General features: G+C 42.6%; 1 protein-coding gene across 1 annotated transcript in view; it reads right to left on the minus strand.

Moving 5' to 3' along the window:
- LOC132821917 (retinol-binding protein 1-like) overlaps positions 1-23,528 on the minus strand; it is a 53,141-nt gene that overhangs the window by 11,751 nt on the left and 17,862 nt on the right. Inside the window, exon 1 of the mRNA XM_060834877.1 lies at positions 16,115-16,187. Coding sequence (XP_060690860.1) covers positions 16,115-16,187 — 73 coding nt within the window. Of the gene's footprint in view, positions 1-16,114 lie in introns of the transcript that reaches the window.

The raw sequence follows: 23,528 nt of genomic DNA on the forward strand, positions 1-23,528 counted from the left end.
AAACTGCTGAAGTCCACATTGATGCCCTGGGGTTGAAGTGTTCCGAGATGGAAGATGAGGCATTCTTCCTCCAGGCATCTGGTGGTGAGGGAGCGGCGGTGAAGGAGGCCCAGGACCTCCATGTCCTCGGCAGGGTGGGAGGGGGAGTTGAAATGTTGGGCCACGGGGCGGTGTGATTGATTGGTGCAGATGTCCTGGAGATGTTCCCTAAAGCGCTCTGCCAGGAGGCGCCCAGTCTCCCCAGTGTAGAGGAGACCGCGTAGGGAGCAACGGATACAGTAAATGATATTGGTGGATGTGCAGGAAAAACTTTGATGGATGTGGAAGGCTCCTTTACGGCCTTGGATAGAGATGAGGGAGGAGGTGTGGGTATAGGTTTTACATTTCCTGCGGTGGCAGGGGAAAGTGCCAGGATGTGAGGGTGGGATGTAGGGGGGCATGGACCTGACCAGGTAGTCACGGTCAGCATGAAAAACCATAGTCAACCTGGTTTTGTGCATGGAAAATCTTGTCTCACAAACTTGATTGAGTTTTTTGAAGAAATAACAAATAGGATTGATGAGGAAAGAGCGGTAGACATGATTTATATGGACTTCAGTGAGGCTTTTGACAAAGTTCCCCTTGGGAGACTGGTTAGCAAAGTTAGATCTCATGGAATAATGCGAGAACTAGCCATTTAGATACAGAACTGGCTCAAAGGTAGACGACAGACGGTGGTGGTGGAGGGTAATTTTCAGACTAGAGGCCTGTGACCAGTGGAGTGCACAAGGATCAGTGCTGGATCCTCTACTTTTCATCATTTATATAAATGATTTGGATATGAGCATAAGAGATACATTTAGTAAGTTTGTTAATGACACCAAAATTGGAGTTATAGTGGGCAGTGAAGAAGGTTACCGGTTTACAACAGGATCTTGATTAGATGGGTTAATGGGCTGAGGAGTGGCAGATGGAGTTTAATTTAAATAAATGTGAGGTGCTGCATTTTGGGAAAGCAAATCTTAGCAGGACTTATACACTTGATGGTAAGGTCCTCGGGAATGTTGCTGAACAAAGAAACCTTGAAGTGCAGGTTCATAGTTCCTTGAAAGTAGAGTCACAGGTAGATAGGATAGTGAAGGCAGCATTTAGTATGTTTGCCTTTATTGGTCAGAGTATTGAGTACAGGAGTTGGAAGGTCACATTGCTGTACAGGAGTTTCGTTGGGTTACTTTTGGAATATTGTGTGCTATCTGATCTCCTTCTATCAGAAGGATTGTGAAACCAGAAAAGGTTCAGAAAAAATTTACAAGAATGTTCCCAGAGTTGGAGGATTTGAGCTATAGGGAAACTTAGAATAGGCTGGGACTGTTTTCCCTGGAGTGTTGGAGGCTGAGGGGTGACCTGATTGAGGGGTGACCTGATTGAGGTTTATAAAATCATGAGGGGCATGGATAGAATAAATAGACAAAATCTTTTCCCTGGGACAGGTGAGTCCAGAACTAGAGGGTATAGGTTTAGGATGAGAGGGGAAAGATTTTACAGAGACCAAAAGGGCAATTATTTTACATGGAGTGTGGTGCATGTATGGAATGGGCTGCCAGAGGAAGTGATGGAGGCTGGTACAATTGCAACATTTAAAAGGCATCTGGATGGGTATATGAATAGCCAGAGTTTAGAGGGATATGGGCCGGGTGCTGGCAGGTGGGACTATGTTGGGTTGGGATATCTGGTTGGCATGGATGGGTTGGACTGCAGGGTCTGTTTCCGCGGTGTACATCTCTATGATTCTATGATGCTATCACAGTGGGTAGACCCTGGTTACCTCAGAGTTGGTCCCAAGAGGTGAAGCCCCCTGATGGCAATAGCTGCCCCCGTGGCTGTGTCACATGGCTGTGACCTCTTCTATTTCCACGGCTTGCCTGGATGAAAGCAATTTACCTGTCTTTGAGGGTGCCTCAGCACTCACCATGACGTGTGGTTGTATAGAGCTCTGGCATTGGCCTGTTAATTGGCTGCCACCATTGAAATTCCATCCAGATTTCTGCCACCCATTGGTGAAAGGTTAGCTCCTACCTTCAGCCCTGGCTGGTCTGACTGGAATCAACAGAGCAAAATATAGAAACAAATCCAGAGACCTTCCTGCTGTGTATCACTCTCTGCTTGGCATTTAAACACGAGATTCACAGATGCCAGCAGTAGTAAAAATAGCATGTATTACTTCTTTTATTTCAAACCCTCCCTGGTGTTGCACTTTTAAATAAGATTTGCAACAACTAATGATAGAATCAATCTGATAGTCAAGGAAATGATGTTTTGCAAAAATTCCCTTTGCTCAAGCCTCTCTGCTCACAGAGAGTGCTCAGTCAACAGATGATAAAAATTGATTAGGGTGCAGCCATGGGGAAATAGATGTAGTGGTAATATCATTGGATCGTTCATCCCAAGGCCCAGGCTAATGCTCTGGGCACTTGGGTTCAAATCCACCAAGGCAGCTGGTGGAATTTAAATTCAACTTATAAAAACTGGACTTGGATTCAGAAACCGTGATCATCGATCATTATAAAAACATCTGATTCACTAATGTCCTTTACAGAAGTGAATCTGTAATCATTACCCAGCCTGGTGGAGTTAAGAAATCACATCTGCAGTAATGTGGCCGACTTCTGAAATAGCTCACAATTTTGTTAGTTCAAGGGACATTGAGAATGGGCAACTTACGCTGGATTTTTAGTGGTGTACATATTCCATGAGAGAACAAATTTAGAAAACACCACTGCTGTAAAGTCTTTTATTCTGGCCCGCATATATACATGAGGCTGTTATTAGAAAAGCAAAGGATATAAAACAGAGCAAAGAGGGAATTCCCTCCCTATCAGCATTGTGGGTCAACTCACAGCAAGTGGTCTGCAGCAATTCAAGAATGTAGCCCACCACCACCTTCTCAAGGGCAAATAAGGATGGGTTATCAATGCTGGCCCAGCCAGTGATGCCCAAGTCCCATGAATGAATTTTAAAAATTACTATTTGGGTGTAGCTCCTATTGTAGGAACCGTCTCTTTAGCCTTTGCACACTTCAAAAGTATCTTAACTTTGAGTTAAAGACCAGAGGCTTCAATTATCTGTCTGACTTGCCTGAATAGATAACAAAGAGGAAATAAGACTGCTCCAGCTCTTAACTAACTCTGAAACCGAACACCCCAAGCATTTACACAGACAACTGCCGTGAATTCATGAACAGCCCATTCCTCACTCCATACCAATTCTGACCCAGCTTCCCAACCCAACCCCGTCCAGATTTGATCTGAATCCACTGCTTCTTCAGTTTATTTAATAGCCCTGCCTGGCTACTTCTTAGATCCGGACCCAGGTCCCACTCCTGAGCTGACCCAACACGCTTCATCCCTATGGAGCCAGCCCTCAACATGCATCCTTTCAACATATTTCCGTCCCGCACCACCCCCATGCCCCCCAACCCCAAGACTGTACTGACCAGGATTTGGACTACTTTCTGAGTCCTAACTACATACAACCAATGATTTTATGGTGTTTTCTCTCAGAGTCATTGAGTCATAGAGATCACCAACAAAGCTATACAGTTCTTATCTGCACAGAGTCTGCTTCTGGTTTTCTCTCACACACTGTCACCACCTAATTGCTCAGTCATTCTTGAACTTCCTCAGAGTGGTGAAAACTTTGCACCATTTATTACTCAGCAAAACCTGATGGTGTTGATCAGCAGTAGAACATTTTCCTGTTCACTGAATCATAGAATTGCTATGGTGTGAAAACGGGCCATTCGATTCCACATCAATCACCAGGATCTCACCAGGACCCACCCAATCCCTGTACCCCTGCATTTCCCATGACTAATCTGCCAAGCCTGCATATTTCTAGACCCAGTGAGCAACTTAGCATGGCCAATCTACCTAACCTGCACATCGTTGGACTGTGGGAGAAAACCAGTATACACAGAGGAAAGTCACACAGACAGGGGGAGAATGTGCAAAGTCCACACTGACAGTTGCCTGCAGGTGGAATGAAACCCAGGTCCCTGGTACTGTGAGGCAGCAGTGCTAACCACTCAGCGACTGTTCCACCCCACTTTATTGAATATTACAATATTCACAGATTGCTCTCTTACACAATACAATTGGCTATGCTAGACTGAAAAATGAACGTGATGATGGAAAACTCCTACAAGGATTGTCTGTTACAAATGAATCATTATAAAATGCATTGATTGGGGGGGGGGATTTCAAATTTTAAAATAATAGAAATGAGTTGCCAAAGAACAGAATTGGTTATTTGGCCAAAGTATATAGCAGATGGACAACGAGCTATCAGGTGCTAGTTGGCACTCCCACTAAGACTACATTGCACAGTCAAGTGCTCTGTTTTCTTCCAAGATCATCAAACCGTTCACATTTCCAATGACATTTAAAACATTACTATTTTCTTAAGATACAAAAGCATATAGCTGAATAGAGTGCAACTGATCGTCCTTATGGAAGATGATAAACCTGTACAATGAATGGTTGTCATTTCTTTTATATTTTGGAGTTTCATTCAATTACAACAAGGGTCTGAATAAAATGACGCAAACACTTACATTTTAGCTGTAGTTGTGTATTGAAACAATTTAGAGTAATAGAATCATAGAGATGTACAGCATGGAAACAGACCCTTAAGTCCAACCCATCCATGCTGACCAGATATCCCAACCCAATCTAGTCCCACCTGCCAGCACCCGGCCCATATCCCTCCAAACCCTTCCTATTCATCTACCCATCCAAATACCTCTTAAATGTTGCAATTGTACCAGCCTCCACCATTTCCTCTGGCAGCTCATTCCCTCTGTGTGAAAAAGTTGCCTCTTAAGGTGTCTTTTATACCTTTCCTCTCTCACCCTAAACCTATGCCCTCCAGTTCTGGACTCCCCAACCCCAGGGAAAAGACTTTGTCTATTTATCCTATCTATGCCCCTCATAATTTTGTAAACCTCTATAAGGTCACCCCTCAGCCTCCGACACTCCAGGGAAAACAGCCCCAGCCTGTTCAGCCTCTCCTTATAGCTCAAATCCTCTAATCCTAGCAACATTCTTGTAAATCTTTTCTGAACATCTTTCTGATAGGAAGGAGACCAGAATTGCATGCAATATTCCAACAGTGGCCTTACCAATGTCCTGTCCAGCCACCAAACATGACCCCCCAACTCCTGTACTCAATTCTCTGACTAATAAAGGAAAGCATACCAAACGCCTTCTTCACTATTCTATCTACCTGTGACTCCATTTTCAAGGAGCTAGGAACCTGCGCTCCAAGGTCTCTTTGTTCAGCAACGCACCCTAGGACCTTACCATTAAGAGTATAAGTCCTGCTAAGATTTGCTTTCCCAAAATGCAGCATCTCGCATTCATCTGAATTAAACTCCATCTGCCACTTCTCTGCCAAGTGGCATATCTGATCAAGATCCTGTTGTAATCTGAGGCAACCTTCTTCGCTGTCCACCACACCTCCAATTTTGGTGTCATCTGTTTGAGAGATTTCAATGAGCATAGAAATTGCATTAAAACCCCATGAATTTGGTGAGTTTAGAACCATTTTTCTTATCATTTTATTACCTATATGTCTGCTTATGTCCTTATTTTTCTAACAAAATTCAAGACTTTGCTTAAATATGGTCAAATTATTTTTTAATTTTTAACCTCTCGGAGAGTTACAGGGAAAGTTTTCCCTGACTGTGATTTTGTTAGTTTTGGATAATTAGCTCTTTCTGAACATATTTATTATTTTACTATAAATAGGAAGCAGAGGACGTCTTCTTTACATGCATGTTTTTCTCTGTCTGTATGAGGGGATGAATGCTACTTGCCACTTGTTGGCCCAAGCCTGGATATTGTCCAGATCTTGTCACATTTGAGCATTGACTGCTTCAGTATCTGAGGAGTCACGAATGGTGCTGAACACTGCAATCATCAGTGAACATCCCCACCTCTGATCTTACGAGAGAAGGAAGGTCATTGATGTATCTCTTTTCAAAGATGAGGAAAAAGAAGTGACAAAATTAGCAACAAGCTAAGTCCTATGTTTCTTGAACAATAACAATCACTGTCTCAAAATGAAAGACAGACTTTTTTTTGTTAAAAATGAAGTTAAATCAGCAAGTTTTCCTATCTTTGTGCCCAAAATTGGAATGTCATTGGTAAGATACTGGAAGACTCATTGACTATAATAATTCTGTTGTTCTGATTCTACTGAAACAGCAACATTAGGCTTGAACCTCAACATGTGTGTTCAAACCACAGTTGTGAAATTTAAGTCAATTTTAATCTTACATGCCTTCTGAGCTGGGTTTGTCCAAGTACTAAGTCAGATGCATTTTGGTCCATTTGGAAGTGGACCAGTTGCCAAAACCATTTTCAATGTCATGCAACATGTTTGTTTTGATGAATTTTATTGCTTTAAGTTAAGCAATGAAAAATATTTCTCATGCAAATGGATAGGCTTGGCTTGACTGCTGCTAAAATCTTAATCCTTACTTATTTTACCTTGAGCCTTGAATTCCATCATCCTTTCTACTATTATTCAGCTAGTGTAAATTGAAACTGGTCCAGACTTTATCGTCTATTTCCTAAATGCATCAAGTACCATTCACCCACTACCATTACACTCACTGACCTGCAAGGCTTGCAATTTTATTTCTAAAATCCTCATCTTTGAATTGTAATCCTTCAATGCCTTGCGTCTCCACATCGCTATAACCTTCTCTAGCCTCCACAACTTTGCAAAGTAACTGTGTTCCTCTAATTCAGATCTCTTGTGCATCTCTGATTTTTCTTGTTATACTAGTCTTTAGCTTTTCCTGCAGCTTATTAACATAAGCTGTTGTTGTCATTACCTAACCACGAAACTTTTTAGTTCCCTCAATAAACTTTGCTAACTTTTTCTTCCTTTAGGGTTAACCGTTCAACCAAATTGTTCACCACTTGTTTTAATACCACCTTATGTGGCTTGATGTCAAATGCTGTTCAGTGAAATGCTTTGAAATATTGCACTATTTTAGAAGTGCAATTTAAATGCAAATTATTTTGTGGCATTGTAAATATATAAATTGTACTTGTCACAGTCTTAAGTAGAATACTTTAATTCTAGATCAACAATGACTCCAGGATCTAAATTATTAATAGCTACACCGATGTAAATAGCATAATTTCTTGAAGGTTGAACAAGCTAAATGTTAATCACTTTTGAAGGAAGTTTGCACACCAAGTGAATCCCAGCAGAAACAAATTTATTTTGATGCTACCTGGATTTTAAGAATTGGTCAGGCTTTGTTATACATATGCAAACAAACAAGGAGCAGGAATAGGCCAAACTGCCCTTTGATTCTGTTCAAGTATTCAATAAAATGATAGCTAATCTGACCATAACATCAAATACATCTTCCTGTCTATCCCCGATAATCTTTCACCCTTTTACTTACCAATAATATATCCACCTCAGCCTTAAAAGTATTCAAAGACTTAGTTTCCACCATGTGTTTAGGAAGTAATTTCAAAAGATTTGTGATATTATGTGAGAATATTTTTCACCTCATCTATTTTAGCTGGTGACCCCAATTTTTAGACACTGACCCCCAATTTCAAGATTATGCCATCCAAGAAAACATTTTCCCCCACCTCTATCGCATCAAGCCCACTCAATATCTTATATGTTTCAATTAAGTTTTCTAATGCTCTTCAGAAGTCAAATGACAAAGCCCAATGTGTCCAACCTTACTGCATAAGAAATTTGAGGCATATGAGGCCTATTTATGATATTAGTCTGGTAACCCTTCTCTGAACTGCTTCTAATGCATTTACATCATACATTAAATAAAGGTTACCAAATTCTGCACGCAATACTTCAGATGTAGTTTCATCTGCCCTGCTTGGTTGAAACATAATCTCCCCATTTTGGAATTTATGATGTGGAGGTGCCGGTGTTGGACTGGGGTGAACAAAATCAGAAGTCACACAACACCACGCTATAGTCCAAAACTATAATTTGGTGTCACGTGACTTCTGATTTTTGAATTCAGTTCCCTTTTTCAAAAATGATAACATTCTGTTAACTTTCCTAATTACCTTGCATCCTAACCTCTTGTAATTCATTCACAAGGACACTCAGATCCCGTCTGTATCTCAGAGCTCTGTAATGCCTCGCCAGTTGCATCATAAGCTTCTCTTTATTCTTTTTACCAAAATGGACATTTCCACAATTTCCTACATCATAACTGTTATGTCTTTGATCACTCATTAATCTATTTATATCCATTTGTCACCGTCATATGTGATCTTCACATCTTACCTTTGTTAATTATCTTTATAACATTGATAAATTTGGCAAACATTTCTTCTGTCCCTTCATCCAACTCACTTATACAAATTGTAAGCAGTTGAGAATCTAGCACTGATCCCTATGCCAAGCAACTTGTTATGTCTTGCCAGCCAGAATATTAGTCATTTATGCTTCTTGTCTACTTACGCTTAGCCAATCTTTTGTCCATGCCAATATGATACACCTACACCGTGAGTTTTTTATTTTCTACAGTAATCTTTTTTCTTGGCACTGAATGTCTACTGGAAAGTACAATTTATCCTCTGATTTCCCTTTATCCATAGCACATAGCACTCAAATGCCTCCAATAATTGTCAAATATCCCTTTCGTAAAACCACGCTAATTGTGGCAGGTAATATTTAACTTATATAAGTGCCCTGCTAAAACATCTTTAGATATGGCTTCCTTTTTTTCCTTATGGAATTGCTAGCTGGTCTATTGTTTTCTGCTTTCTGACTCCCTCTCTTTTTAAATAAAGGAGTTATTTCTAATCTAATGGAACCATTTGTGAATCCAGAGAGTTTTAATGCCCTGGAGACACAGCTGGATGGTTGGAAATGATGTGGGAGTTTGGCTTCCTCCAGGAATGGACACCAGACCACCTTTGATGACCAGAGACCTTCTCTGAAGTTGCTGTCTGCAATAAAACCATGTGAGATGTTTACAGGAATGTCCAGAAGGAATGAGGTCAATTACCTTCTCTGCCCTGTTTGTGCATGTGCTGCCATTTTCTCTCCAATACCTCAGACTCCCTCTACCTCTGCTATTCTATGCACCTCACATGAATAGTCACACTCTACTGCCCTTACAACTGCATATGACATCTCCACCTCTTATTCTCACACACCCTAATTCCAACACCATTAATATTACATGCACTCTGCATTACCTTCATAATCCCACAAGATATCTCTCCATCATCATCATTAGTAATCACTGAGCCACCCATTTTCATCTCCCATAATACCTGCCTGTCTCATTCCAAGTATGGAAGAAAGAGGCATGACAGGTAATGTGCTACTTATCATTTAATTCCTCGCTGCTTATGAGGAGAGGATCCTGACTCTATCTCGAACAGGCCCTGCACTGGCATCAAATTCTGCCCTTGACCAACTGTGCCTGGTAGCCCCAAGTGAAGGCTATTCCACTTGAATTGTCTGTGGTCTGCTGACAACCATGGTAATATTCCTGGATTTGAGTCTACACTAAACAGCAAGGCAACATAGAAGTTAATATGAGACCGGTATCTTTGGCAGACGGACCGTGCAGAATGGCAGGGCAAGGCAATTCAACACAGCTGCTGTAAACACCTCCATAAGACCATAAGAAATAGGACTGAAAGTAAGGCCATTTGGCCCATTGATTCCACTCTGCCATTCAATCATGGCTGGTGGGCATTTCAACGCCACTTACACACACTCTCCCTGTATCCCTTAATTCCTTGTGAGATTAAGAATTTATCAACCTCTGCCTTGAAGACATTTAACATCCCGGCCCCCACTGCGCTCCATGGCAGTGAATTCCACAGGCCCACCATTCTTTTGCTGAAGAAATATCACCTCATATCTATTTTAAATTGACCCCCTCTAACTCTAAGGCTGTGCTCATGAGTCCCAATATCCCTGCCTGATGGAAACATTTTCCCACCATCCACCCTTTCTAAGCCATGCATTATCTTGTAAGTTTCTATTAGATCTCCCCTCAAACTTCTAAACTCTAACAAATACAATCCTAGTATCCTCAGCTGTTCATCGTATGTTAGGCCTACCATTCCAGGGATCATCCGTGTAAATCTGTACTGGACACACTCCAATGCCAATATGTCCTTCCTGAAGTGTGGGGCCCAAGACTGGACGCAGTATTCTAAATGGAGCCTAACCAGAGCTTTATAAAATCTCAGTTGCACATCACTGCTTTCACATTCCAACCCTCTTGATAAGTTCAGAGTGAGTGCGTGAGCAGGAAGAGCGCAAGCAAAGAGCTACAGATATAGCCTGGATCAGTCAATGACCTAAATATGTGTCACGGAGCGCAAAGTGTTTTTAATGCAACATTTCAATGATAGGTGCAGGTAAAGAGGTACATGAGCATTCTCAGAAACTGGCAGATTGAATACCAATGACCATGGTCATGAGCTGTAAGTAGTCAGTGCCCATGGAGCTTGCCCTGAGGTATTGGTGCAAGTATCCAGTGTGGAGGTCACTGCAAGCAAGTGGCTAACTGAATCTGCCAGACATCTCATTTAGTTGCCTTGCCAAGTTTACCCAAAATATAACTTTTTTAGAGTGTTATGTTGGCAGTCTGAATAATAATAAGGTGACTTGTGGTGTTAGTAAGACATTTCATTATCAGTAATGATTATCAATTCATATCTCACCACTGCCCAGAGACAATCTTGCCATGCAACTTGTGAAAAGCATAAAATATGGAGCGAATAAATCAATGTCAAGATAGGCCTTGATCCACTTGTTCCTGATTCTGCCACAAATCTTGCCATAACCCATATTGCTCAGAATCTTTTCATATTCCTCACAGACTCTTTAAACAGAGCTACTAAGACCAGGATTGGACCATTCAACCCTTCAAGTCTACTCTGCTGTTCAACATGACCATAACTGATTCTTTATCTCAATGCCATATTGCCATAACCTTGGGTCCATTTTGATTTTTTTTAAGCCATCAGGTATTTTATGTGATTTAAAGATGTCACTTTTTGCCATTTAGCAAAGCTGTCAGTTTCCATCATCCACACCAAACGCCCTCTTCCCTCTGCATTCTGCCCTCCCCTGTTTCCTTTTGAGTTCCCTCAACATAGTGAGAATTTCCCTTTGGCTTTGCTCTTTCAAAGTAGAGAAATTAATTGAAAGATGCTAAGCTAGTCAGGGTTAGTGACTGCTTTAGAAATAATGGCTTGATATTTGGTGGTGCTGTTATTCCATATTCCTGTGACCCAACCATCCCCCTTACCAGTGTGATTAAAATTCATGTACATGGGTAAGAATTTCCAACTTCACTATCAAATGGATAGTGACTGTATTAAATTATTTTATGCAACTTATTGTTTAAATCTGGCATTTGATAAATGATTTGGGCATAGTTTACCTCAGACCATAATTCTCCTCACAGAAGCTTTCTTTGCAAAGGAAGCAAAATTCCCACTTTTAATTTTAATCAAATTCCCTTGACGTTCAGTTTACTTCTGAATTCAGCTTATATAGTTTAAAAAATTTACATGTTAATAAAGAAGCAGAATAACTATTCAGAGGGATACAAAGAAATGACAATAGGAGAAAATTTTAGGAAAGGCACTCTTAATAGTCACTCAAAGAGAAAATAATATAAAAATGATTTATCATGCCTTTAGTTATTTGACAATGTTGGATTCAGGTGGAAACTGATTTGTATACATTTACATGATGGCTTGTGTAATGGGAGGTGGATCCATACATTGTGTTCACATCTTGATATATTCAGTATGGAATATTAAGTACCTTACCAAATGTCAAGGATAAAACTGGCCCACAGCAACTCCAATCTGCTCATTTTTAGCATAATCTGAATGTTGGCACAAAGGAGATTTTCTGATCTCCCAAAGGTGAGGTATGTTGGATGTCATGAAAGTGAATTAGAAAGTTGCAAACAGAGGAGTTGTTGTCGTCTAATGCTTATTTTCAGGATATGAAGCATTTCAATACAAGAGGTTTAGAAAATCTACCCTTACAAATATGATTACAAGAACTTGGAGCTCAACATTCTGACGTTTTGTAATCATTTTCAGAATGCAGGTAATAATTGCCCATTTCCAGTTGCCTAACATGATATATTTCTGATCATGGAGGACTAGAATTGAGTGCATGACCCATTCTAAAATATGTACAGTATTATACGATGATAGAATTGACTGATGGCAGCACTTGAGTCTATACCAAAAATGGTGGCTGCATACAGGATAGTGAAGGCCATTAGTGACATTCCAAAGATTCTGTCATTTGCCTCAGCCTTGGATTAAACTTGAAGAAAGACAATTTTATTGCTAAACCAGAAAGTTGTTGAGTTCAGATCCTGTTGAAAGCGCATATGCATTGTCTGAAAGATCAGCATTACTTAAAGTGAGTAATCTATTCTTAGATGTGCAAATAAGAAAGGATTCTGGAAGCCTGTGATGAAAAATGAAATGGGAGCAGAGAAATGCCTCGCCCTACCTCACTTGGACTTCTTTGTGCCTGGGCTAACAACTGACCCAGGAACCCCGAACTCATCCTGAAGATAACTTTGGAATCATGGGGTAACCTCCTGCTTGGCATTTCTAAATGCAAAGCTTAGAACTATAGGTCCGTAGCTGTCATGTGTGATGCAAAATAAAATTGCCATGCACTACATGGTCCTAAATATTTTTACAAGCTTTTCAGTTGATTCTAATACTTGTTAAAAATGTAACTCGTCTTTAAATTGTGACAATGAACACTACATATCAAACGGCAACATTGATCACATGACTCCAATCCATTGATTGTCCATATTATACTTTGACATGGGTCCATGAAAAATCACATGATAAAGGGTATATACTTTCTTGATTAGATCAAAAATAGGATTGTTGTCCTATGTTGTGTGAAGGTTCTCAGAAGAAACAGTTTAAAGTTAGATGGCCGGAGCATTTAGAAAAGTTTTTATTCATGTTTTTAATCCATAGAAGTTAATTTCAAATTCAGACTCATTCTTTCAAAGTGACTGCCTGTCACAGATTATCACAAATCCAACTCTACAATCCTCCTCTCTCTGTGAAAATAGCCTTTTAAAGAAAGCATCCCACAAAAACCTTTAAGGTGCTTAGCTTGTGCCTCAGTACCATATGTATATGAGGGTACAAAATAATAAGAGTTGAGGAAAGGTAATCTTCACAAGCTCACATCAGTGACAGGTACACTTACTGAGTTTTTCCAACATTTTCTGTTTTTATTTCAAAACTTGCAGCGTTTGAATTACTTTGCTCTTGTCCTTTCTAACAATCATGTTGCTTTATTTTCCACTGATATTCACAGTAGATATAAAGTGAAATACAATATCATTGATCTTTTTATAAATACACATTTATTTAAGCAATTTATTATGATCAGAGAATATTTACCAGATAATGCAATATTTGCTTAATACATTTAGCATTATAAAAACATCACCAATAACTTAATACAGAAATTCATCTCTCTATTGGCAATAGCAGATATGATAATTGAAAAATGGGATAGTTTAGATCAGTGTTTCCTGAGCATTTTCCCACTGTGACACCAGTTTGAGGCTTAGAAATTGTTACAGCTCTTCAGTGAGAAATATGGGAGTGGTCAAGAGGAGGGCTGTGAGCGCAAGAGTAGGGAAGAGCTCTGAGTGTGGAGAGGGGTCTGTAGGAGAAGGGGCCTTTTTGAAAGGGAGCACAGTTACTACAACTCTGTCAGATCTGCATTTGTGAGCCTTTGGTGCCTCATGACCGACAGTCCCAATTCAGCTCATAACTGAACCTGGGAAACGGATCCCTACTTGAAGCTGCCCTACATCAGACAACAGAAGCATATCTTATGAATTTTAGTCAGATTTTCTTTGCAAATATGATTTATTGTAAAATACACCCTACTGCACTTAGAAAATGTATGGCATGACCTAACCTTAGTTTTATGAAATTTTCAAAGGTGCACATTGAAAGACAATATAAATTGGAGAGGCGATGGCCTAGAGGAATTATTAATCCAGAAACCCAGAGAATCATTGGATAGTCATAAGGACGAAAGTGGAATTGTGTATGTTAGATGGGCTTCAGATTGGTTTCACAGGTCTGTACAATATCGAGGGCCGAAGGGCCTGTACTGTGCTGTAATGTTCTATGTTCTAACGTTCAGGGGATCTGGTTCAAATCCTGCCATGGCAGATGGTGGAATTTGAATTCAAGAGAGAAACAAATTCTGAAATTATGAATCTAATAATGACCATGAATCCATTGTTGATTGTTAGGGGAGAACTCATCTGGTTCATTAAGGAAGAAAACAGCCATCCTTACTCACATGTGACTCCAGACTCACAGCAACATGGTTGACTCTTAATTGGCATCTGGGTAATTAGGAATGAGGATAAACGTTGGCCTAGTCAGTGACTCCCACATCCCATCTTAAATAAGGAATACAAATTTAAATGGGGCGCAGAAGCGAAGATGTAAATGTGCACAGATAGTTGAAGGTGGCAGGACAGTTAGAGAGAGCATTAAACATAATATACGGTATCCTTGACTTTAATATTAGGGCATAGAATACAAGAGCAAGGTGGTGATGTTAAATTTACAAAAACCACTTGTTAAACCTCAGTTGAAATGTTGGGTACATTTCTGGGAGCCACATTATTAGAAAGAAGTGAACACATTGGAGAAAGTGTTACAAGTGCAATGTACAAAAATGCTTCCAGAAATGAGGAACCAGAGTTATGTAGATAGATTGAGAACTTGGGACTGTTCTCCTTGAAGAGAAGAAAGCTAAGAGGAGACCTGATTGAGATTTTCAGAATCATAAGCAGGTCAGATATAGATATGGATAAACTGTTCCCACTTATAAAAGGAACCAGAATGTGAGGGTATGAATTGATTTGCAAAGAAATAAAGGTAATATAAGAGAAAGCTTTTGCACTCCGTGAGTACTCAGTGCATTTGATACACTATCTGGAAGTGTAGTGGAGACTGGTTCAAGTGAAGCTTTCAAGAGGGCATTAGACAATTATATGGATAAAGTAATATGCCAATATATGATAAAGGTGTAGTAGTAGGGGAAGAAAGCAGATGGTTGGCACTTGGTAATGGTGCCCACTTGAAGTGCCATGCAGGTTAAATGGCATAAGACATCTATGTTTCCACTCTTTGCCTAGCAAATCTCATATGCTAGAAAAGTATTTTCCCAAAACTGTAAGACAAAGTGATTGGCAGTGCCAACTGATATTGTTTTTTACGGTTTGGAGGTGCTGCCGTTTGATTGGGCTGGACAAAGTTAAAAATCACACAACACCAGATTTATTTGGAGGCACTAGCTTTCGAAGTGCTGCATCTTCATCAGGTTGTTGTGGAGCAGAATCATGCGACACAGAATTTATAACAACAGGATTGCAGTGTCATGGAATGTAATATTAAACAATTTTAGCTTGAGTCTTTCCTCTTCGGAGTGATCATGTTAGTTTCGGTTGCCCTTCATTTCACATAACAAACCGATCACAAGAGGACGCATTTTTCAGGAAGGGAAGCAAGAATTAAAGTAATAAGTATTATAAACTATATTGGCCTGGATTTTAAATGGAAATGATGGTTAAATTATCAGGAGTGGCATTATTTTTCTACCTTTCAAAAAATGAAATTTTGAACCCAATGTGAAGACTGCAAAGTGATTGCCAGGCCCTGATTGCAGGCATTATTACTGCTGCATGTCTGGAGATCCTCTTAAATTGTTCCTAGAGTTAAACTGACATAAAAGAAAGAGGAAGTTCATTCCACAGAGATCAGAGTGGACAGCTTTCTTCAAAGCCAGTGGCCATTTGCTAAGTATAAAACCAACAATACAAAATTAGTTATTTTTAGAAACATGCAAATCTTGAATTCTGCTCGACCACACTTTAATGGATTCAAGGTTAAAGCCTGGAGCTCCATCGAGGTATAGATCTCACACCAAAATTTAAAAGGAACTTTATGATTGCCAAGCTTTCAATTTATTCCATAGATAAGTCTAAACTTACCCAAAGCTTTCATGTAGCCATCAAAATTGTTATTTTCAATCATCTCCCACGTACCACTGTAATCTGCTGGCATCTTGTCAGTTTTTGAAGCAAAGAATCAAGAAAAAGCAAATCCTTGTTGTTTGAAGATCAACCAGAACAAAGTGCTGAGAGCACATGCTTTTATACTGCTCCTAGTTATCTCATGAATGACCGTAGTTCAACATATTAGAGAATACGATCAGATTAGGGAATTGCAAAACATTTATCTATTGCACAAGCTCTTTTCATCTTTGCTTAGTTGGCAAATTGAAAAATCAACTTAATTTCCAAGGGCGGGGTGATTCAATAATTTTATGCACAATCTTAGAACCTATGTGAGAAATAAGACTACAGTATGGAAAACTCTTCCTAAAATAAAGCAATTGAATTATCAAAAGGGTAACCAAGCTATTACTTCTATTAGTATCTCTGACAGAGGCTGAAATTGTTTGATTGAATTATTCAAATTGTGTCTGTAGTAATTGGCCTAATTAGTTTAAGTAGACCATGCTACTTGTGACGTACAAGACTCAATTTTGATCAGAAGCAGGAATTGGATGAACGAACAATACCTTATTTTTCATCTTGGCATTTGTAACCTTCAAGACAAATCACAGAGTTCAACAACTTCAGAACATGAATGTTGTCCTCCATTTTGCTTACCCCTCCAGTGTCTTGTGTACTTGGGTTTCCTCTTAGCAAAGCCAATCTATTTTCCAATATCCACAGCTGTCATGAATATCTATTTTGAGTTGGGATCACTCTTCATTACCACTGCTCTTCGTCTGCGGTTCCAGGCACCTTCACCATCTCTTCCACTCCCTCCTTCTTCCCATTTTTCAGCAACATAAAAACCATCATTTTCCAGCCCCCTTCAGTTCCAGAGTTATTGGATGCAATATTAACTCTTTCTCTGCATATAAGCACTTGCTCAGTTTGAAGAGCAATACACTTTTCAAGTGAGGTTGCACTGACTGTTGTCATACTTTTGGACAAATTCTTATGTTGTCAGGCAGTTCCCAAAGGTTTTCTGATTATCTCCATAGAGGTGGTGGTAAAGGAGGAAAACATGGTGTCCCAACAGTCACAGGAAGTTCTCCAGGTATAATATCCAGAAGGGATAGTCAGTAAAATCAATGCCAATGAACCAAGGACTGGGGTTCATCTTGTCGGCGGTCCCGTTGTGTGTGCTCCCTGTGCAGAGGAGTTGGGTTGTTACAATCCATATGTACAATCACCACGTCACAGCAGCGGATGTCCTGACCTTCCTGAGAAGATACGTCCAAGTCGAGGGAGAAAGTCCCGATGTGGTCGATCTTTTCGGGATCTGGACCAGCAAACGACAGGTCAGGGTAACCCTGAGGGTCGATGCCAGTGGGAACATCCTCCACCCACCCTCCAGCATTGCCATTGGAGGAAGCAGAGGTTACCTAACATACGCAGGGCAGCCGAAAGTGTGTCGAACCTGCGGGAGGTCAGGCCACATGGTGGAGGATTGTAAGGTGATCGTCTGTCGAAACTGCAAGCAGGAAGGCCACCCGACCAAGGAATGTAAGGAGGCCAAGAACTGTAATCTGTGCGGAGAGGCGGGCCACATGTACAAGGCCTGGCCAAGACGAGGGGCCGGCACCTATGCACAGATGGCCGGAGGTGGCAACACGAGCCATGGACCGCATAAGACCAACAAGGTACCACAAACCAGCATGGGAACGGTGTCTAGAGGCACCCAAAAGGAAGGGCAGGCTGTAGCGGAGCAGACTGCAGACAGCGGGGAGATGCAGCAGCCAATCCAAGCTCCTTCAAGACAGACAGAGGAAAGGGAAGACGAGGGAACAAAGGAGGCAGAGGATTGGATTACTGTCAAAAGCAGGAAGAAGAAACCTTGCCAGGCCCCCAAAGCCACCCAGCGAAGGGGGAAGCGACACCTACATGATGAGGATACAGGCAGCTCTTCCGATGGTGAGGACAGGCGCAAGGAGGGACGTTACCAGAGGAAGAGACAGAGCGCTGCAGGGAAAAAGGAGGGCAGCACCGCCCAAACAGGAAAAGGCGATCCCTCTGAGGGGATGGGTAAAGACCTCCCTCCACCCAGTGAGAACCACGAGGTACCCACCGGCCCTCAGCTCCAGGTAACTGGGAGCAGCTGTCCTGTGACAGCCCCGCTGTCGGACAGAGAACTCGACTGTGTGGACCCTGGGCCCAATCCTAAGACACCAGAGCGGGGAAATGGCCCCAGTGTGGAGCTGGACAGCTACCTCAGCCCTGGGAGGGTCCACAGCTTGCCGTTACCATGGGGATGCACACAGCTACCCCAGAGAGGCAAGACCAGCAGCAAATGGACACGGGTAACCTCGTAAACTGTTAAAATGGGGATAAGAGTTGCCAGCATCAATGTGCGTAGCATCAAATCGGCTACGTGATGTGTTTCTACAATGGCCTTCATGGCCAGTGTTAAAGTTGACGTCCTGTTTCTGCAGGAGTGTGAGATACCGCACCTCAGCAGCTACAGGAGATGGTCGTGCTTGTGGGCCCATGGGCTGTCAGTTTGGTCGGGGGTCAACGATAGCCGCTGCTCCGGCCTGGGTATCCTGTTGCGAGGAAGCAACTTCACCATCTCCGAGGTTAAGGAGGTGGTGGACGGGCGCCTCCTCATCACTGACGGCATGAACAGAAACACTCCCCTGAGACTGATTAATGTGTACGCCCCAGTGGGTAAGACTGAACGGTTGGCTGTCCTGCAGCAGCTTCCACTGTTGCTGGCTATGTCCAGGCTGGTCATTCTGGCCAGAGACTTCAACGGTATCATTGATGCAGATGGACAATCTGGCGGGGGGGGACAGTAAACTGGATGCCACGTCCAGAGCCCTGATGGACACGGTAAAAGATGCCAAGCTGCACGACATCTTCAGCACCCCTGCAGACAGAGCGCAGCATAGATACACCTGGTCACGGGCAGACCGGTCTATCCGCTCAAGGATAGATTACCTGTTTGTGTCCCGAACGCTCTCGGTCAGATCCACCGACGTCAAGCCAGTGTTCTTCTCTGACCACTACCTCCTGCTGGCTCACTGTCACCTACAGGACGAGCAGCGGTCTGGTAAGGGAACATGGAAGCTGAACACAAAGCTGTTGACCCCGGGAAACATTGAAGAGCTCAAGAGGGACTACGCAGGTTGGAGAACCATGAAGTCCCTCTTTGAGTCCCCAGCAGACTTGTGGGAAACAGTAAAAGGGAACATCAAGAGGTTCTTAATCTACAAAGGTGTTCAGGAGGCGAGACAGAGGCGGGGAAAACTGTCCCAGCTCCACGAAAGTATGCAAAACCTGCTCCTGCTGCAGATGATGGGGGTCAATGTCACGGAGGACCTCAAGGAGGTGAAGGGCCAGCAAGCCTCGCTCTTTGCCTCGGAGGCCTCCAAAATAATCTTCAGGTCCAGGGTCCGCTCGATGGAGCAGGACGAGACGGGCTCACGTTTCTTCTTCCAGAAGGTGCACAAAGAGAGCTCTGTGCTCAGCAGCCTGAAGGAAGAAGATGGCTCGGTAACATCATCTCAGGCTGACGTCATGAGGATCAGTAAATCCTTTTATGCCAGTCTGTATGACGCAAAGCCAACTGACAGCGCGGCCTCCCAGTCGTTCCTGTCCTCTATCATGGAGGTCTTCGACAACAGAACACGCGAGAGGCTGGACCAGCTGCTATCTCTGGACAAGCTGACTAAGGCCCTCGAGTCCTTCAAAAAGAATAAAACTCCCGGAAGCGAGGGCTTACCGATCGAGCTCTATTCCGCTCTGTGGGACTTGATTGGCCGGGACCTGCTGGAGCTGTATGTCAGTATACTTCGGGCAGGTACCATGAGTGAATCCATGAGGAAAGGCATCATCACCCTCATCTACAAGCGGAAGGGGGAGAGGGAGGAACTCAAAAATTGGAGACCAATCTCACTGTTGAATGCGGATTACAAAATTCTGTCAAAGGTAATCCCCAACGGGGTCAGGTCTGCTCTGGGGTCAGTGATTCACCCTGACCAAACCTGTGCTGTACCGGGCCAGAAGATCACTGAGAGTCTTGCACTCTTCAGGGATACGATCGCCTATGTGCAGGACAGAGGGTTGGACAACTGCCTGATCAGCCTGGACCAGGAGAAAGCCTTTGACAGGATATCACACAGGTATGTGAGAGATGTTCTCTCCAAAATGGGCTTTGGGAAGGGAATCTGCAATTGGTTCAGATTGCTCTACAATCCAACATTGTCAGTGCAGTGTCAATCAATGGGTGGGAATCAGATAGCTTCCCAGTCAGATCTGGAGTCAGGCAGGGCTGCCCCCTCTCTCCTGCGTTGTTTGTGTGCTGCACAGAGCCATTTGCCGAGTCCATCAGGAAGGATGCGAGCCTGAGAGGGGTGACTATTCCTGGCAGCGGGGACCTGCAGGTCAAGGCCTCCCTGTACATGGATGATGTTGCAGTTTTCTGCTCAGATCCGCTGTCCATGTGCAGACTCATGTGCATATGTGACCAGTTCAAATGGGCCTCGGGGGCCAAGGTAAACTGAGGCAAGAGCGAGGCCATGCTCTTTGGGAACTGGGCCGATCAATCCTCGATCCCCTTCACCGTCAGGACTGACCATCTGAAGGTGCTGGGTATTTGGTTCGAGGAGGCTGGGGCGTGGGCCAAGTCTTGGGAGGAGCGTATCAGCAAAGTGAGGCAGAAACTGGGTAGATGGAAGCTACGGTTGCTCTCCATCGTGGGAAAAAACCTGGTCATCAGGTGTGAGGCACTGTCATTGCTGTTATACATGGCACAGGTCTGGCCTATTCCCAGAACCTCTGCCGCTGCAGTCCCCCAGGCCATCTTCCAGTTTATATAGAGATCAAAGATGGACTGGGTCCGAAGGGACTCGATGTATAAAGATCTGGGCAACAGGGGAAAAAATACACTCAATGCCACCCTCACCCTGATGGCCACCTTTGTGTGTGGCTGCATCAAACTGTGTGTGGATCCCGGTACGCAAACACCAAGTGTCACTACGTACTGAGGTTCTACCTGTCCCCGGTGTTGCGAAGGATGGGCCTGGCCTCGCTGCCGCAGTACACTTTGAGTAGTTGGACCGTACCGTATCACCTGTCCTTCATGGAGAAGTTTATGAAGAAAAACACCTTTGACCACAAGTCCATCAGGAAGTGGTCAGCGCGTAGTGTCCTCGAGATCCTTCGGGAAAAGGAGAGGGCGGATCCTATCGAGCGATTCCCTGAGCAGACTGTCAAAGCCATTTGGCAGAATGCCTCATCACCAGAACTTTCCAACAAGCACCAAGACATGGCTTGGCTGGTGGTGAGAAGGGCTCTGCCTGTGAGATCCTTTATGCACGCCCGGACTCTCAGCTGCACCGCATGCTGCCCTCGAAGCGGCTGTGGGGGGGACGAGACTGTCACACACCTCCTTCTGGAATGTGCCTATGCAGAAGAAGTCTGGGGAGGAATGCAGTGGTGTTTGTCGAGGTTCGTCCCAAGCAGCGCCGTGACACAGGACTCCGTGCTCTACGGTCTGTTTCTCGGGAAGCACACCGAGATGAACACCAACTGTGCCTGGAGGATCATCAACTCAGTGAAGGACGCTTTCTGGGTGGTCCGAATCCTGTTGATCTTCCAGCTGAAGGAGTTGACCCCGACTGAGTGTTGCAGACTGGCACATTCCAAGGTCTAGGACTACGTGTTGAGGGACACGCTGAAGCTTGGGGTAGCTGCCGCCAAGGCGCAGTGGGGAAAGACCACCGTGTAATGTCTGCCTGCCTAAGCACAGGGGGCTGACGCAGTAAGGGGACTCCACTGACCCTCCTGCTAAATATGTGGATAGTAATCGTTCAGACCTGTATAGATGAATGACTACTCTGTCTCTGTATACCAAGAAATGGAATGTTTACGGATGTATGGCATAACCAATTGTACAGATCATCAAAATATTTTATGAATAAAGTATATTTTTGAAATAAAAAAAAACTGGGGTTCATTACAAACATTGGCCAAAACTTCTTTCACCTCTCCACTCACCATTCTACTCCCTTTGTTCCTCTAACTTAGCACAGAATCACTGTGTGAGCAATAGGATATCTTAATCAGTTTTGCTGAGGCCACTACAAAAGTGTTTTGCAGAATAAGAACACTCAGTCTCCTTTTGTAAAAGAATCCATGGGTTGACACTTATTGAGAAATTATTTCAAGGCAGTTTTGCGTTTAGTTAAACTGAATCACTTTGATCATGTGTGCACTTTAGTCGATTGAAGTTTTTTAACAGCTTCTGATTCTGTCTTGTTAACCTCTCATTAACATAGAAGGCATCTGAATAGTTTCAATATTATTCAATACAGTTAAAGGAATGGCAAAAGTAACCCTTCAATCTTCAGCCTCATTCTTAACTTCATGCTGGTTTTCATCATCCAATGAAGTCTACTGCTCCTGAATCAAACACATTTCTAGTGCTTATTGTCACGAACTCATGGACATATCAAGTGGCCCTAGTGAAACCCAAACTGACCATCAATGTACAAGCATACTGCTTGATTGCAGCCAGTATGTTTTAACAGACCATAACTTTTGCTGAATCCAATGTATTCATCTGCTTTTTAATATAATTTAGAATAAGTATGACTATGTGACAACTGTAATGTTTGAGTAATCAGACTTGGATCAATTATCAACTTGCACATTTCTGGAAGTGCCAGCTTTGTTTTTTTGGCAAACATGCATTAGAATCTTCCCGAGGATATAAAACTTCATGGCATCTTTTCTTCCTTTGAGGTGTCTAACTGTCATGTTTGAATGCAGTAGGACCGTAATGTTTTGATCTGATCCTTTGGTTCGGTGATCATGAAACTCAGTCTTTTGCAGTTCTAAATGAATGACTCTCTAACCTGAAACTATGGGCAGAATGTCTTTTGCCTGGTGTGGCATGAGCAATGGTAAAAGATTGGGAAGCCACTGACAGCATGAAAATAACAGAATCTCCCATTGAGAAAAGAGTTTGCAACCTTCCCCTTAAGGTTTAAATAGCGTCTTCAGAACCACGCTGTTTAGTGGTGACTACCTTATTTACATGCATTTGGAACTTATTAATACCCCAACTTGCTTTTTTTTAAAAAATGCCAATTCCAAATCTCTCCTACCCCCAGAAATGTAGTTGGTGCCAATTCCCAACAAGTAAATTGAAGCATACAACAGTTCTTCAAAGCAATATTGCTGCATTCTCCATAACCACCATCCTCCCAGGAAACTACACAACTGGCTGGTCTCGTGTGGTAGAGAAAAAGCACTTCAAGATATAAGATGGTAGGTTACAGAGACTTTGAGGAAGATCTCATATTAACTTGCACTCCTTAAGATTCTAAGTAGATAAGATTAC

This window comes from Hemiscyllium ocellatum, chromosome 13, assembly GCF_020745735.1.
Source record: "Hemiscyllium ocellatum isolate sHemOce1 chromosome 13, sHemOce1.pat.X.cur, whole genome shotgun sequence".
Taxonomy (NCBI): Eukaryota; Metazoa; Chordata; class Chondrichthyes; order Orectolobiformes; family Hemiscylliidae; genus Hemiscyllium; species Hemiscyllium ocellatum.